The sequence below is a fragment of the Colletotrichum aenigma genome (assembly GCF_013390185.1).
Source record: "Colletotrichum aenigma strain Cg56 chromosome Unknown KSG_Cg56_contig02, whole genome shotgun sequence".
NCBI classification, from domain to species: Eukaryota; Fungi; Ascomycota; class Sordariomycetes; order Glomerellales; family Glomerellaceae; genus Colletotrichum; species Colletotrichum aenigma.
This window is the reverse complement of record NW_023500908.1, coordinates 3,887,426-3,904,066: the sequence shown is the minus strand read 5'-3', so window position 1 is coordinate 3,904,066 and position 16,641 is coordinate 3,887,426. Positions and strand designations below refer to the sequence as shown.

At 56.2% G+C, this 16,641-nt stretch overlaps 5 protein-coding genes across 5 annotated transcripts; 1 reads left to right on the top strand and 4 right to left on the bottom strand.

Annotated features, from left to right (window-relative positions):
• Positions 1-218: 218 nt before the first annotated feature.
• On the top strand, positions 219-1,127 carry SEC65 (Signal recognition particle SEC65 subunit; the record flags this gene model as incomplete). Its single annotated transcript, XM_037318367.1, has 1 exon — positions 219-1,127. One exon carries the CDS (start codon positions 219-221, stop codon positions 1,125-1,127), a length of 909 nt encoding a protein of 302 aa, XP_037183398.1.
• A 267-nt stretch (positions 1,128-1,394) lies between these two features.
• Positions 1,395-5,403, bottom strand: ro-3 (Dynactin, 150 kDa isoform; the record flags this gene model as incomplete). The annotated part of the gene is made up of 2 exons (XM_037318366.1): positions 1,395-4,581; positions 4,628-5,403. 2 exons carry the CDS (start codon positions 5,401-5,403, stop codon positions 1,395-1,397), a joined length of 3,963 nt encoding a protein of 1,320 aa, XP_037182412.1.
• Positions 5,404-6,212: 809 nt separating this feature from the next.
• On the bottom strand, positions 6,213-8,360 carry RFG1 (Repressor of filamentous growth 1; the record flags this gene model as incomplete). Its single annotated transcript, XM_037318365.1, has 2 exons — positions 6,213-7,960; positions 8,135-8,360. The coding sequence occupies 2 exons, from the start codon at positions 8,358-8,360 to the stop codon at positions 6,213-6,215; spliced, it is 1,974 nt and encodes a 657-aa protein (XP_037182413.1).
• Positions 8,361-11,014: 2,654 nt separating this feature from the next.
• On the bottom strand, positions 11,015-12,658 carry RVB1 (RuvB-like helicase 1; the record flags this gene model as incomplete). Its single annotated transcript, XM_037318364.1, has 4 exons — positions 11,015-11,147; positions 11,291-11,622; positions 11,688-12,455; positions 12,515-12,658. The coding sequence occupies 4 exons, from the start codon at positions 12,656-12,658 to the stop codon at positions 11,015-11,017; spliced, it is 1,377 nt and encodes a 458-aa protein (XP_037182418.1).
• A 1,479-nt stretch (positions 12,659-14,137) lies between these two features.
• On the bottom strand, positions 14,138-15,466 carry CGCA056_v003106 (putative transport protein; the record flags this gene model as incomplete). Its single annotated transcript, XM_037318363.1, has 1 exon — positions 14,138-15,466. The coding sequence occupies one exon, from the start codon at positions 15,464-15,466 to the stop codon at positions 14,138-14,140; it is 1,329 nt and encodes a 442-aa protein (XP_037182419.1).
• Between the last annotated feature and the right edge of the window lie 1,175 nt (positions 15,467-16,641).

Below are 16,641 nucleotides of genomic sequence, written 5' to 3'. Positions count from 1 at the left end.
GTTTCCCAACCCCACACACGTTTGCCATGCAAAATCCCAGAGGGGACTAGTAGAGCCGCTTTCCCAATCGACAACTGTATCCTCACCTCCCAGATTCAACCTACACCACCAACACCCCACGACGACGACAACGACGCCCGACCCCCGTCAAGAGGCACACGACTGCATCGGCAATCCAAGCCACACGCACTCCATTACCAGATTAATACTCCAACAAAATGTCACACCCACGGGTAGAAGAGGTGGAGGACAGCGACCTCGAGAACTCGGACCCCTCCGAGGGCGACATTGAAGAGTTCAACGACATGGACATTATGCGACGGGTCGAACCCAAGTCCTCCTCCACCTCGGCCGCCCAAGCAGCAGCAGCCGCCGCCTCGCGCATCAACCCCGCCAACATCCCGTCGGCGGCCAACGCCGCCCCGCGCGCCGGCGCAGGGTCGTCCGAGTTCCAGACGACCAACGACCCGAAGCAGTACGCCGACTTCCAGTGCCTGTACCCGATCTACTTTGACGCGCGCCGCACCCGCGCCGAGGGCCGCCGCGTGCCTCGCGAGCTGGCCGTCATGAACCCCATCGCCCGCGAGATCGTCAACGCGTGCGCGGCGCTGCGCCTGCCGACGCTCTTCGAGCCGGCAAAGTTCCACCCCAAGGACTGGGCGAACCCGGGCCGCGTCAAGATCAGGATACGCTTCGGTGGGGAGGCCGGGCGCGGCAAGGACGGCGGCAAGGCGTCGCCCAACGCGAAGCCGCCCGGCATGCCCGACATTAAGAACAAGCACCACCTCTACATCCTCGTCGCGAAGCACCTGAAGGAGAACCCCACGACGGAGAACAGCGCCGCGCTCAAGGCCCGCGTGCAGGGCGCCCCCGCGCCCGACCCAGGCAAGCCGTGGCCCAAGCCGGCCGTCCCCCGCGGCTGGAAGATGGGCGACCTGTTGCCGTACTTCAGCCCCGCCATGACTGGCGGCGGCGTCAGCGAGAACCTGTTCAAGGACATGATGAAGGAGATGCAGGGCGGAGGAGACCCGATGGCGGCGTTGATGGGACAGGCCGCGGGTGGTGGTGGTGGCAGTGGTGCGGAGGAGAAGGCGTCGAAGAAGAAGAAGGGCAAGGGCAAACCTTGATAGGGGCCGCCCCCAAGGTCTTCGAGCGAGAGAGAGAGACAGAGAGAGAGATTCGGACAAAAAAAAGGTGCCATTTTTCTAGACATGCATATCATGAGGATAAACCGGGACCACGAATCATGACGATATCACGGACGGGGACACATACATTTCACCGACAAAAAAATCGTACAAAGCGTGTGGAAAAAGAGATGGCTGCTGAGCATAAGGATGGGGGGGTATATCTGGCCACTGGTCCTACTACCACCGAGCATCATTGCATGATAATCATACTGCCGCCAGGCGCCCCTGCAATCCTTCCCACTCGCGTGATCCAACAATCTGCACATCTCGCCCGCCGCCGGGCACCATCTTGCCGTCCACGTCCGGCAGACGAATCTGCAGCCTCGCCGCCACGCTTCTCATCATTTGCTTCTTCTCCGCCGCGGCATCCTTGCGGCCCAGTACCACCTCCGACTTCTTCAGCACCGAGTCCCGCCAGCTCTTCCACGCCGCGAGGTCCTCCTTCTGCTTGGCCGCATGGTACTGCGGGGTACTGCGCGCCGGCTTCCAAGCCAGCTTGTCTTCTGGCAAAGTGCCCAGATCGTACACCTTTGCAGATGTTGTGAACTTGACTAGTTCGCTGAGCACGTCCTTGCCCTCGGCCATGACCAAAGCACGACGCTGCTCGACGACCGATGGGGCCTTTGTGAGTGGCTCGGCCAGCCAATCGTAGTTATGCTGCTCTGTCGTCCTGGCACGTCTGTTGTCCTCGCGAAGATAGCGCACGGCGGCTTGCAGGCTTGCAATGTCGCTCTTGAGAGCGTCCATCTCCCGAGCCGTGGCGACGGCACGCTCCTGTCCAGCCTTGGCACCCGCCGCACCGGCACCGTCCGCGAAGGCCTTGCTGTCGCCAGCAATCTTCTTCCATTTGTCGCGGTCCGTCTCCAAAGTCTTAAGCTCGCGATCCTGCTTGTCAATGTCCTCCGCAAGACTGGCGGCCTTTTGCTTGGCGGCCTCGATTTGGGCCTCGAGATCCTCGATACGAGAGGCTTTGGCATTAGCATCCTTCATACGCGACTCGAGGGTCTCGATCTTGAGGTTCGCCGTGCTGAGGGTCTCCTCGCGCTGCGCAATAGCCCTGCGGGCCTCATTGTGCTCCTCCTTAAGGCGGCGCATTTCCTCCTCAGCGTCGACGGGGATCGTCTTGATGGCCTTGAGCTCCAGGGACCGGAGCTTCCAGGGCGCGGGAGTGACGTCGAACTCCTGAGTCTGCGACAAGTCCGTGCTGAGTGCAGCCAAGTCAGATATTTGACTTGTAAGGGTGCGAAGTCTAGACAAGTAGGTGGAGAACAGATCGGACTCGCTCGACATAGCGACCTTAACGGTGGCCTTGGCAATTGTATCTTGGATCTCGCGGTGCGTGTATGGCTCACTGCGGCCCTCCTCATGCAGAAGAAGGTGAAGATCCAGACCAATCTCGCGAGCCAAGGCAGCAAGTTGGCGGGTGGCATCCAAGCACTGCTCAAACGACTCCTTGGTCTCATGCGGCAGCGCCAGAGACCTGGCCTTGAGGTCCTGGAGAGCTCTGACAGCCTTGCCAGCAATAACCTTGGCGCTGCGGGTCTGGGTGACGACCAGCTCGGCCTTCTTATTAAAGTGCTGCGCCATCTCGTCCTCGTCAGACTCCGCGGGCACAACTCGTTCGACCATAGCGCGCAAAGTAGCGAGAGTGGTAGCGGCAGAGTCGAGGTGGCTCTGCATCACCAGAGTCTGCATGTACGTATCCTCAGCAAAGTCGGGCAAGTCATTCGTGAGATGGACCTCGGCGAGATGCGACATGAGTGCAATGGTGCGCTGGAGTTCATCCGCGCACTTCTTCTCCTTGAGCTCATCTCGGCGGAGACCGTCGATCCATCCATTGAGAGCACGCTCCACAGGCTCCAGCTCGAACAAGGCATTCTGGTATCGCTGGAACTGCTCGATGGAGCAGTGGCTGATGGCATTGGTGAAGCGCTCGCACATGGAGGCAACCCATGTGAGCTTGTCAATGGCGTCACATGCAGCAAAGATGTCGTCTTCGTGGCCGGGGTGGGTTTGACCGTTGACACGCTCCTTGATGAAGCCCTGCAGAAGCTCGGCCTTGAAAGCCAGTCTCTTGAAGCGCAGCAGGGCGAGAACAGAGTCTTGGTCCTCCTTGTAGGTATCGGGAAGGAAGAGCTTGACGATCTCGAGATGCTGCTCAGCTTCCTGAGCCTCCAGCCTGCGCAGCTCCAGGTCGATTGTTTTGACCTGGGCCTTGGAAGCAGATATCTGAAGCTTCATGTTCAAGTCCATCATGGCACGGGACTTGCTGTTGAGCTGTTCAGACTCCGTCTCAGTCACTGCGTGCGATGCACGCATGTCCTCAAGATCGCTTTGAAGGCTGGTTACAAGACCTCGGAAGCGGGACAGAGTATATTCCATATCCTCCAAGGCCTCCTCCTGCTCGCCTGCCCGTCGAGCCTGCTCAGCAATGACACTGTCCTTGAAGTCGAGTTCCTCCTGCATCTCCTTCTCGTTTTGCACGTGGTTGATTTCAAGCTCGTCGTTGACCTCCTTAAGATTCTCGAGATCCTCGATCACGGCCTTGAGCTCTTCGATCTGCTCAGACATACTCATGTTGCGCTCGGTCAGATCCTCGATCATGTCTTCGGCGCCGAGCGCCGTGTCCAGTTGCTGGCGGAGATCCTCGACGGCCGCCTCAGACTGGGCAAGCTTCTCCTTGGCTGCTTCAAATTGCTCTTGCACAGCGGTGTAGTCTTGCAAGTCGCTCTCCAGGGTCTTAATCTGGTCCTTGAGCTCCTCCTCTTGTTGTTGCGTCAAGTCTCGAAGTCGCAGAAGAGCCTCACGAAGGCGCTCGTTGGTTCTCTCCATTTGTAACCAGCCAGTGCTGGCACGCTCTTCCGATGACATGCCCTGTCCGAACTCTGCGTTCTCCTCGCGGAGAATTTCCACCTCGAGCTCCAGCTCTTCCGACTTTTGCTTCAAAGCTTCGAGCTCGACCTTAAGAACCTCTGCCGTTTCCTCGGCCATCTCTCGATCCAGTGTTGCCAGCTCCAAAGCCGTCTCGTGCTCCATCTGGATGTTCTCGATGGACTCGAACCTAGTCTCCGCCTCCTTCAACTGTTTGCGCAGCTCATTGTTCTCGTTCTGCTGCGGTTGATACTTGGCTTGCAGCTTTTGAATGATGGACTCGAATCTATCCCTCTCGCCTTGGACTTGCTCCAGCTGTTTCAGTTTTTCCCTGTCCTCTAATCTCTTTCGTTCAAGGACCTTCAACTTGGCCTTGAGGTCCTCGATTTCCTTGTTGGCAGCGGCTGCGTTTGTTGTAGAACGGGCGGTAGTTGTCGCCGCTGGTCTTGCGGATGTACTTGAAGGGCCGGCTGACCCTGATGTCAGCTTCTCGAGGGCTTTTGTCCTTGCTTGGACGGGGCTGTTGTCGCCGATATCCTTGGATGGCGATGTAGCATCATCCCCACTCTCGGTGGACTTTCCACCTCCCATGTCTGCCGATGGTCGTCTGGTAGAAGAGGCTGTTCTCCCAGTCATGGAGAGCCGGCCGCTGGTTGGCCTTGTGGCGGTTGACCTCCCCGATACTGAAGAAGTCGACGGCTGCCGCGTCCGCGTGGTAGGTATCGGCGGAGGACCCATGGACGTTCGCGTGCTTGATGCGCCTGGTCGCGTCGTCTTTGTTCCCGCAGCCGAGGTGCGAGTGTTTGACGGGGTAGTAGTCCGTGATGGCGCGCCACTCGAAGTAGCTGATCCGAGCTGTTTTGTTGGTGACTTGGTCGGAGACTGGTCGCTTCATGTCAATCATCTGTCCCTTGATCCAAGCCGATACAACGGGACGGACACTTACCCTGAGCATACCCGAAGACGGCCGAGACCCCTTAGGTCCCGGGCTCGGACTCGGCGCGTTCAGGCTCATCCTCTTAGTCAATCCCGAATCCGTCGCCGCCCGCCCGGTGCCAGGATTGAAGCTGCTCGGCCGGCTAGGCCTGCGAGCTGCGGGCTTCGCAGTCGCCGGGGCCTGGGCGATGATGGCCAACGTCGTGGGCCGCACGAACATGCCATGGCCCATTCCACAATCGAAATACCGTTCGCCCTGAACGCTTCCATCGTTCTTCCCGCTGTCGTCCTCGAGCTCGATGCCGACCCAATCACCGCTAGCGAAGTGGGTGGTGCCGACGAAGCGCACGATGCCGGTCCGACCATCTGACAGACGCACCGTCTGTCCAACTCCTAGGTCCGACATTGTTGCAAGCGCCCTTCGTTAAGATATAAGCATATTCGATGTTGTGTTGTCGTTGGGTGCGGGCCTATGGAGAAGCTCCCCGTGATGTGGTGTGGATGTTGACGTTGTGTTCAGATGTCATTCTAGGGGGCATTGGATGCGCGTCCAGTAGAATAAACGCGCTCAGACCAGCCCGGAGCTTGCTGCGGCGCCAGCTGCAGGGGCAATTGGAGCTATGCTGGGGTGATGTATGTCAATTCAAACTTGTGCCTGATTGGCCCGTGCATCTGCCTTGCCTTGCAACTCAGGGTCCATACAGTGCGATATCACGCCCATATGGACATCCTACTTAGCATAAAACAGCATTGCACAACAAGCACAAGTCAATGACAGAGCTCCGCAGTGCAGACAATGCAAAAAAACAGCACTAACAGTCAACACAACAAAGCAGCAAACGGCCTTCAAAGATTCAGACAGAGACATTGTCTTACTTGCCCTGACATGGCACATTGGCGCCTCTGAGCTTGCATATCAGCGCGAACCTCTGTGCGAATCATGCCCTTGGCTCGCAATGCTGCAATCCTGCCCTCCAGTTCGATTGATTTTCACTTTACATGCGAATCAACATCCTCCCGCAATGTCGACTTCTCGTGACTGCAAACGGACTCTTCGCAACACTCATTCGATCATGACGGCTCGTTATTTTCCTATCTACGCCTACGCTATGTCGAGAAATAAGACAAGAAACGGTCTCAACCCGACTATCAACTCTGACCAAATCGCCAAAACATAAGGATATCAAATCATTAAATTCGCTTTTTTCGCCGTTGTCAACCTCGGCCAAATCCCTCCTGGAAACTGGCGCCCCGGATCCACTCGATCACCTCGAAACAAATGCGCCGCTCAGCCTTCTCGTCTAGTGATTTGCCGTGCGCAATCCTGACCACAATTACACCGGGACCTCTGAACTCCACGGCACCTCCTCGGACAACTTCATCCTCCGCTGCAGTCTTGACATAAATGACGAGGTCGGGGCCAATGACACCTCTCCAAAGGGTTGACATCCATTGCCAATGGTCGACAGGGGCGTACGAGTCGGAAATGGGTATCATACAAGCGTACTTGTCCGAGATGGTCAAACTAAAACCCATAGGGAGCAACGCAATAGGTGTCTTGGCTGGCAACGATATCGAGTTGTGCCTCGAGCCGACCAGCACCTCTCCCTCCGACGCTCTTCTGCTCGGCGGATGATCATCAAGTCCGAAGGCTGGCTTGGTGGTGACGTGTCTGACGATCTCCCTCGACTTCTCGTGCCACCTCACCATGGTCTGCATGTAGTTGGAGAACAGCTCCGATGCCTGGAGACTCGGCTGTGAATGGCTGCTCTTTCTGCTGCTGGAGACGGAAGCGGTGTCGTTCATCTTGGTGTCTTCTTCAGCAGACATGACTGAGATAGGTGTGGTGGGTGCCTCGCTCCAGATCTTAAGGTCAATCTCCGTCAGGCCCAACAGAGATCGGTGGATGGCTGTGCCGACCTGCTCCAGCTGCCGGGGATCAGCCCCTTCAACGGCAATGACTGCGCCACGGGTCTCGATGTCAGGGCTGGTAGGGCCTGGCGGCGCCAGAGTCGGGCTGATCTTTTGCAGCACCTTCAGCTTGCTCAGGAAAGGTATCGTCATAATCATGGCTTCGATACTCTGCGCCCAGGCGTCTCGTGAGTTTGCAATGCCCAAACCAGCGGCCGGGTGGGCGCTTGGGCGGTCGTTCGTGTCGCCATCTCTGCCAAGCGGCGGGGAGTTCTGGGTCTGCAAAGGCGGCAGACGAAGGCTTTCGTCAAAGGCAGAGCCGCGGTTCGGTCCTGCGTATCCAGGGTGATGCGGGCGCGGAGGAGGCGCCATGGCGCCGTGGCCAGACCTCGCGAGTGCAGAAGGGCCAGGCAAAGGTCCGTAACCCGGCACAGGCGGTGTTCCCGGCATGCTCAGCGACGATCGGGGCTGTCTCGATAGAGGGTGCCCGGTGTACGGACCCGGTGACGAGACGGCTTGGTAGTGGCCCATGGCGTTGAAGCGGCGCCGCTTGAGCTCCGGCGATGGCGAGGTCGCCTCATACTCTTCGTCGACGTCTCGCAAGTTGCCGTATTGGTATTGCATGGGTTGTTTACCGCCAGGCAAAGCATGGCGGAGCTGTTCGCTGTCGCCGCCGCCGCCCCGCAAATCTCTCGGATGGTGAGGAGGCATGCTCGATTTTGCTGCAGTCGGTGTAACAAACGGTGTTGAAGGCGTTCTGGGCGTGGCGATGAATCTGCCTCCGCACTTGGGGCAACGTCCTGTGTCTCCTCCAGAGGATGGGCCCGACCGGCTTCCCGGTCGTCCACCGCGTCTTGGTTGGTATCGGTAGTCGGGATATTGTCGTTGATGTCGTATTTTCTCTTCTTCTGCGAGCTTCTTCCAGCTATCCTTGACGTCTTCGGGTTGTATCCTCCACTGCTCGCCAATGATCTTGGATATCTCTGGATTGGAGAGTCCTGGGTGTTGCGCGATGACCTGGGCCTGGTGGTGCTGTCTGTATAAGATGAAGGCTATCAAAGAACAGCAGCGTTAGCCAACAGGCGTTGCACAAGTGTCCAGCTGCCGATTTGAATCAAACAACAAAGACCGCCTGCCGAGTTTCTCGTCTCATAATGCGTCTGCAACAGAGATCATCGGCATATTTTGGCGAAAGATGAACCATAGGAAGCGGGTGTCGAACTTACCGTTGCGTGGTCTTGGAACTTTCAGAGCGGGCGTGCATAGACAAATGTAGTCTTTGCTGCCCTCGCCGCCCATCGGTCCTGTCTCCAAGCTGTACTCTCTCGCCCTCGAGCTGTTGTTTGCTTCCTCAACGTCGATAGAAGCAGCGCGTTTCCTGCTAGCTCGACTACCAGCTGAGCCTACAGAGTCAGGTCCTTCGTCTGTCCCCTGGCTTGCTCTGCGCTCCATGGTCGACTGGGAAGAGTTGCCCCCAGAAGAGGTTGACCGCCGCGGTCTGGGAGTAGAAATCACATCTGTCATCTTGGGACCTGGAAGGTTGGGAGGAGGTGCAAACGGGTGTGAGGGTGGTGGTGGTGGAAACGGTGACAGGTGGTAGATGGCGGTCGGTTCGGCTGGTTGGCTTGGCTCTGCGACGTTCGGACTTACACCATGCTTCGGAGAGGGGCGTTTGGAGAAGGATAGCAGCGACAGACGGGGGGGCGTGTATGTTGTATACGGTGAGAAACACGACGGGATGCCAGGGTTTGGTTTGGTTTGGAAGAGATGGCGGGGCAGGTGGTGTGTGGGAGCTTGAGTGAAGAAGAATGGCAGTAAGTATTTGGAAGGACGTGAGAGAGACAGATGGAGAGGTATATCGGGGAACTGGAACGAGACAAGACAGCCGAGATTCCCTCTCTGACTCTCCCCTCGTCGAGACGATTGTTCGCTCCGTTCTGTACGTCTTCTTTGTGGTTTCGAGATGGCGGCTACCTATTCAGCAGAGACGGGGCAGACAATGACCGTCCAACTCAATGACCTTATGTTCAAAGATGACGGTTGCCATTATGGAGCAGAAAGGACATTGGGGGTTGAGGGCAGGGCGGTACGTTGTTGTTGCGGCGGCGGCGGTGACGACGGACAGCAACGACAACGGAGAAGGCGCGGCAAGGAGCAGCTGCAGCAGCAAGAGAAGTGGAGGGAGGGAGCAGCAGGTTTCGTGAGGAGCGAACAGAATGAAGAAACAGAACAGACGGCGTACGAACGGACGAGAGAGGAAAATGATGGCTTTGGGGAAATGTCTCGGGAATGTGCCGGCACCCAAGCTGTTGCAGATGAGGGTAGAGCTCCTTTGTGAGGAAGCGTTTGTTCCGTGGCCGGGACGACTCAACTCACTCTGTCCACCAGTGCTTTCCGTTCGCAACTGGCAAAAAGCAGATGGGCAGATGCGTTTTGGCCCCTTTCTTGCGACCCCGGTGAACAAAATGATAGGTTCCCTTCGGGTCCAAGTCCGAAGTTGCAGAGCGGAGGACAAGAAGGCGGAGAGAAAGACGCGGCGGCAGCGGCGACGAGGCGAGGCGAGGAAAGATGGATAATGAGATGTTGGGTGATCAGAGCGACACACCGCGCGCAAGGCCACGGGCTTTGAAGAATTCTTACCCCCCGTCCCTACTACGCTGTCCAGGTCATGCTTAAAGGTTGAGAATGGGGAAATTATACAGGTCGAGAGATACAGACGAGGGAGATGCAGCACTCAAAGCAGCCTTATTCTTGGGTGTTATTTTAAGAATTTCATCCTTTCATGTCGTCTGTAATTCAGAAAAGGCTTGGCAACACCGCACGTACGCCCTCCTCCTCCTCTCTCTTTCTGTCTGGCCCCCTACCAGACGATGTTTCTGGGTCGGCGAACTACTAAATGATGGTACTACTGCAACATCTACCGCGGCGAGCGCGGCTACCTTCTTTTCCTCCTTCGCCCCCTGCTTTTCCTCACCTAACGGCGCCGAGATCCCCTGCCATCAGCCAGCCTCTCCTCAAAGGAAAGCATGCATACCGACTGCAGACCGATGGCCCTGCGAGACGTCAAAAACAATGACCTGGCTTGTCCGCGGTGGTGGTGTGGTATGGGTGTGGTGTGCCAGGGCCAGGCGGAGAACAGTGCAAGGGAAAGAATAAGTGAAAGAAGGGGAATGAATGCAAGTAGGTCGGTTGGAATGTTCAATCAAAACCCGCGCTCCCACCAAAAGAACAAAGACAATGGGATGTACGTCGAACCAACACAACCACCCCTGGCCGAAAGTGGTCTAGGCTGGGAGAAACATCAGCTCCCACGTGATGAAAGGGAAGAAGGCGAGAACCCCCCCAGGCGTTTACCATAATTCTTCGTTCCAGTGGATTCTTCTTCCTGTCTTCTTGGAAATGTTTTTAAAATTTGATCGGCAAGGACACAATGCGTTTGGCGTTGGTGATGTCTCTGATGATGAGCGCCAGAGTACCATGGGATGAGATGTGGGACCAGGGTTCAGAACGGGAGACTGAAGACGCGGTGAAGGGCTGGCTACCTACAAATCCCCCCATTGCCAATTGCCTCTGGTTGGGGTGAAGGCGGCATCGGCATCGGGCGGTGCGTGGATGTCTCTCGTCAGGTATTGTTTTTCTGGTTCGCGGCCTGCGAATGTCTTATAATCGGGAGGGCGGCCCTGCATTTTTTCCTCATCTGGGCTTTTGTTTTGCAAACAGCGTTGCTCTCTCTCGCCCACCCACTTTCGCTTCTCGGGGGGTCAGCCAACTCGAGACAAGGAAATGGGAACCAACGGGAAATCACTCGTCGCTCGTGGGCCAGAGGACATGTCACCCGGCATTCGTTTGCTCGCCCCTTGGAAACTCAACAACACAACTTGGTTCTCACGGACCCGACTGAGACAATTGACCGGTATCTCCCACGGAATATCATCATCGTAATTTATCACAGCAAATAAAACGCCGTGAATTACCTGTTCTGGTCTTCGATAATGTGACAAGTTCTTTTACAACGCCGTCGCCATCCTTCATCCGAGAAACTAAACGGGGGACCGTGACCTCTCACTCTCTATCCTACCGAACAAGCATGCCTCTGTTGACTCCTCTCACGAGATGTAACCTCGTCCGTTTTCGCTGCCCAGAAGGCTGGCGCTGCGCCGCGAGTCCAGGAAGAGGTCCTCGCACTCAGCCACGTCCTGGACATCGATTTGGCTGCGGCCGTTTGCCTTGGAAAGAATGCTTTCATTGGGGTTAGCCCGGATGTCTCACACTAGCCGGTCGATCCACGATTCAAGAGAGAGGGGAAACCGCATGGGGATGAGTAAGAGAAAGCGGTGGGAAGCCAGCAGCAGGAACAAGAAACCGATCATTTCTTCACTTACCTGGCGGGTGTCAGCAGTTGCAGGCAGTACCGCAGGCTGATGCGAACGCCGTGTTCCGCAATCTTGTCCAGGGCGGCATCGGTGATAGGCACACCCTCGGTCGTGGCTCTGATGCGAACAATCCGCTTGATCTCGTCCAGCTGGTAGGGCGTCGTGGGAACGATGAGAAGACGAGTCAAAAAGTCGGTAGGGATGCCGTGCGCCGCGACGATGTCGTCCGTACCGCGAAGGGTGGCCATTCCTCTGTTGGATGCCAGCACGACAATCGGGGAGATGTTCGATTCCAGGGCCCGGTTCAGGTACGTGAAACACTCGACATCGAGCATGTGCGCCTGTTGTTGAAGATTAATCCACCGGTCTCAGTTCGCGTCAGACACGACATGAAAGTTCCGCTTACCTCATCGATGAAAAGCACGCCAGGGACAAGCTCTGCAACGCCCTGGTCGATGTACTTACTCACCACCTTGTTGATCTCGCCGCGCAGCTTGTCCGTGATCTCGGTCATCTTGGGCTTCATCAGCTGTCCCATCATGCTCATAATATCTTGACCACCTTGGGGCCGAGCGTTTGCGACGTCGAGGTCATGAAGAGTAACGTCCTGCACGATCTCCTTCTTCTTGTGCACCTCACCCTTCGGGATGGGCACGTACTCCTCGGCCTCCAGATCAAACTCGGTCGCATAGGCATCTGATCTTCCCACGCGCTTGCAGGCACCAGTGTTCGCCTCAATATAGATGACGTCTCCCACCGAAACTCTCTCCTTCTGGATGGCCTCGTATATGCTCGGGTCCAACCGCAGCTTCTTCTGCCCCTTCGCGCTCTTCAGGCCGATCAGGAGTGTGCTGATGGTCTTGCCGTATCCGCCCAGAGGGTTCTCAGCCTCCTCGGGAGTGAGCTCTGTCACCTCGCCCTCGTAGACCTCCTTCGTTTCCCGGACCTTCAGGCCGATTGCGCGGCGGAAGTTCTCCATCAATACCTCGGTCTTCTTTACTTCTGTCGAGTAGATTTCGCTGCCAACAATCGGGCAGAAGGGGATCTTGGTTCCAAGCTCTTGGCTGATGGCAAGCGCAAGGGCCGTCTTTCCTGTTCCAGGTCCACCGGCGAGCAGAACACCGCGACCGGCCATCTTGTGAGCGCGAATGAGATCGACTACGATACCGCATGCCTAAAATTCGGCAGATCTGTCAGTAATTACGCTGCGCAACCACGAGGGATGCCGCTGACCTCTCTTGCTGTGGTTTGGCCGACGAAACCAGACGCTTGCTTCTCTGCCGTGCCATCTTGCTTCAATCCTAGGCCCTTAATGTGGGTGTGGGCAGCAGTGCGGTTCTCGCGACTGTTTCCCTTAACCTCACTGATCTGGACCATCGTCGCGGCGGGGGCGTCGGTTGCCGGGGGTCAATTGTTCGCGTATCAAGGCTTTCGTCTGAAATTGGTGTAGCGGAGCGTTCGGGAATGGCGTTGTGGTCGCAATGAATTCGCGGGCTTCGATGGGGGTTGATTGGCGTTGGACGGGCTTGGTTGAAGCTTCCAAAAGATTTTGGGAGACGCGCCTCACTCTATCCCTGCAAAGCTGAGGCGCACAGTGCAGGCGCCGGCCGGCACTTTGGGAACCTGGTCCCACACGTGACCTTGGGATAGCTTCCTGTTTGCACCTCCTTCCATATCATTCACGTCCAACTACATGTTACCCATCAAACCCGTCTTGATTAAGCATTCAATTCCGATTCAGACAATTTCAGTGCAGAGCTTTCAAGTTCTCCCCCTTCACCCTCACGGGTAGGAAACCTCAGAAAATGTCTGGCTCACGGGCATTCATCACTACCCGGACCCGAGACCTTATCCGGTGACGGGAGTTAGGTCGGATGCACTGAAGTCACGGAAGGAAACCATCCCTTTTCATCTCGCCTAGCGTTTGGGTTCTTCCGCCGAGGGCCCACGATGACCTATTGTAGGCACCTGGATCTTGATCATCAGGGCGAAACGGCGTCTATTGTTACACAGCGTGTCGTCCACTGTCTTGCATTCTTCTCTCAAGATTCCAAGGTCGCACCATACTTGTCACCAAGCGTGTATTCTTGTGGAAACATGATCCAAATCATAATTTCTTCTGTGTACTCTTCCCGCGTTCGGGAATGTTGAGACTTGTCTCATCGTGGTCCTTTTTAGGTACCCGCCGGCGCAAACGCGCGCGCCAGGAATTCCAGGGGCTGCACTTGGGATAGGACCCCTATTCCGTGCTTGACACCACGTTTGTGTCCCTTGATCGGTCGACGACCTGACATCATGGCGTATGACGTTGCTCATGGGGACTGGATACGTCAGTCTTTGGTGGTGATCGAAGCTCAGCAAGTCATCACGGCTCAACGAGTTTTCCGATAGGTATCGAGGTATAACTCGGTTAAGCCATGATGCGTTGTTTTACAGGTAAAGCTATGTCGTTCGAGATGTCGAGGTGCCTAGATGCTGCATATAGCTTTTCGCCATTACTTATAGCCCGCAAGCACAATGTTGACAGCTCGCGATGCATTGTCGATTGCTGCTTCTTCAGCACCCCCATGAAAGAGGAAATTTGTACTACTTCTCGCCTCTCTGACAGTGTAATGAACAGGCTCGATCAAGGCATCTAATATCACTGGAAAACAGTGCCACTCTTGGTGATTGGACTCAAATGCCCAGGTGTTTTGAAAATGTTCATTCATGCAAGCCGGAATTTCTGCGATACTCCGTTTCTCAACCATGAGTGGGTAGCATGCACCGCCTCTCTATGGGTTGCCAATGCCCATGTTTCTCGTTAACATACCATTTCCAAGCAGCCCCGTTCCATGTGTTATATTCATGATGGTATTATCGTGCCCTGTCCGGTTCTAGATCTTCATCTCTACCCCCGTCTATATCCGCCAGCATCGGTACAGCCTCGGTATCCCTAACATTCGCGACCTCAACGTCCACCATAACCTCCCTTCTTGGTGGCGGCGGGCTCTTCATCAGGACAACCCAAAGCGCGCTCCCGATGATGAGCCCACATCCCGCCAAACTCATCCACCCCATGACGTTGCCAAAGATGAAACGGTCAAAACCTGCCGCGAAGAGCATGTGCGTGTAGACCATGGCGTTGGCCCTGTTTGAGCGATCCATACCCAGTCCCGCGGTAAGAAGGAACTGCATGATGAATCCAAACACACCGAGCAACACCATGAACAGCCACTGCCGTCCTGAGTGGGGCAGCGCGAACCGCAGAGCCGGCTGCTCAAACTCGAGAAGCGGCGCAATCGTGAGGACGACGGCACATACGATCGTGCACCACGTCGCAAAGTAGTTGACGGATATAAGCGGGTGCGCACGCTTGCCTATCCACCTGATGGTCGTGAAAGCTCCAGCGGCGCCAAAGACCCCGAGTATGGCGACGCCGATGGCTGTCAAGCGTTCTGCCGTCGTGGCCTGGTGGTTGAGACCGGGAAGGGTGGTCGTTGACGCGGTGCCGTTCGTGGCATTGTAATCCTCGGGCGAGGTGGCAGCGGCCGAGGAAGTCGAATCACCGGTGAAGAGGGACGCCGGGTGAGCAATAAGAACAACGCCGAAGAAGGCTATAACAGTTCCTATCTGCTCAGCTCTAGTGAACGGTTCGCGCAGCGCGATGTAACAGACGTAACCCGCAACGCTGGGAGCCAGGAACGTGATGACTGTGGCTTCGGCAAGAGGGAGGTACATCATCGAGTACCACATGCCAAAGATGCCAAAGAACCCACTCACTCCTCTGGCGATGAGAAGCCATCTGACCTCCCTTTTTCCAAACGGAAAATCTGGCGTCTTCATCCAGTACATGTAAGCGCAGCAGCAGACCATGGTCACACTCTGCCGGGCGAACAAGACTTGAAGTGGATGCATTCCCTCTCCCTCAAGCTCAAGCAGCCGCGCTGTAAGGTTCATCAGAGCACCGAACAGCTGCGAGAGAGCCACCAAGACGACGCCCTTGTTCATGACCCAGGACCGCCATAGCTTCCCCTGCGTCGGTGGTGTCTGAGGTATTGTAGGGAACTCTGATCCACCCAACAACGGCGAGGCTCTCCCATTCTGAAAAGGACTTGTTGAGACTGATCGGAAAGATTCGGGGTCGGGCAGGTCGAGGCCCTTTCCGTGGTCTTGCGACCAAGATAATTTGCTGTCTGTCGACATTCTGTCAAATGATCCATAGGTGTCTTGTTCAGAATCTTCGAATTGTGTCTTAACCCTGGGGTTTTGAGGGACATGGTGATCATCATTTTTCTTCGGGCCAGACATGACGGCTAGGTGAAGTCATGTCTTGAAGTCGAGGCCGCGTAGAGCACAAAGAGGTTCCTGGTGGCGCGGTGGGGTAGTGAAGTGAAGCAGGCCAGGGAGGGACTAGACGTTTCAACTCTGAAAACGGAGTGATATCTCGAGTGGGAAAAGATCACGAAGAGATTTCAAACACAACTGGAAGCGGGGTGTAGTGAAGAACCAAAGAGAGGACGACCCATCGTTCATCGGAAGTGGGGAGGCTGGAGTAATGAATGGGTGTGTCAGTCACCTTCAGTCGGTTGTCGGTTCAATCAGTCAGGCAGTCAATCAGTCAGTCGGGGTCTTTCCCAAGGCCAAGGGCCGGGAGGCCGGGGGGGGCAAGAAAAGGACGAAATACGTGCAGCCTATTGCGTGCAGTGTGCCACCCCTCAAACTCACCACCCTTGCGCATTTTGCTGCCGTCTGCCTTAGTGTGGTGGATCACTAGGTCGGGCAGACAGGGCTGTGTGAGAGAGAATGGGATGGGTGAGAGAGGCAATGGACGAGTCACCAGCAGTGCGAAGCAACGAATGCAGGAGTGCCTATTCAGGTGGTGGGTGGATGGGCGAGGAAGGGAAAAGAGCGGCATAGGTGGAGTCGATAGGTAGGCGTGGTAAGGTAGAGAGATTCTCGAGGGTGGTCATCCACTGCCAACCATTTGTTTTGGCTTCTGCGCCTGCGCGGAGAGATAATGGAGCCAACCAACACCACTAACTTGACCTAGACTTACCGGCTCCTTCTGAGATGCCTAAACATACCATAGCATGCATCAGGAAGGCCCGCGGCCAGACCTTTTGTTTCCGCTGAGGCGCCGTCGAGACGAGAAACAGAGAGTGTGATGCGACAGCAGAGCTGCATCGTCACCTGCCGCCAAGGTCTCGCCCCTCCCTCCCTTTTCCCCGATATCGCCAGCTAGTGTGCGGCATGCAACCCAGTACACCGTGGAACAAATAGCTACCTTGGAAAAGGCCCTGGGCTTTCTGGTGGCCGGGGTGTCGCGTGCTGTGGGAGGTAGTCCACTTTCTCGGCGAGGTCCCGCGTGAAGCTTCTAC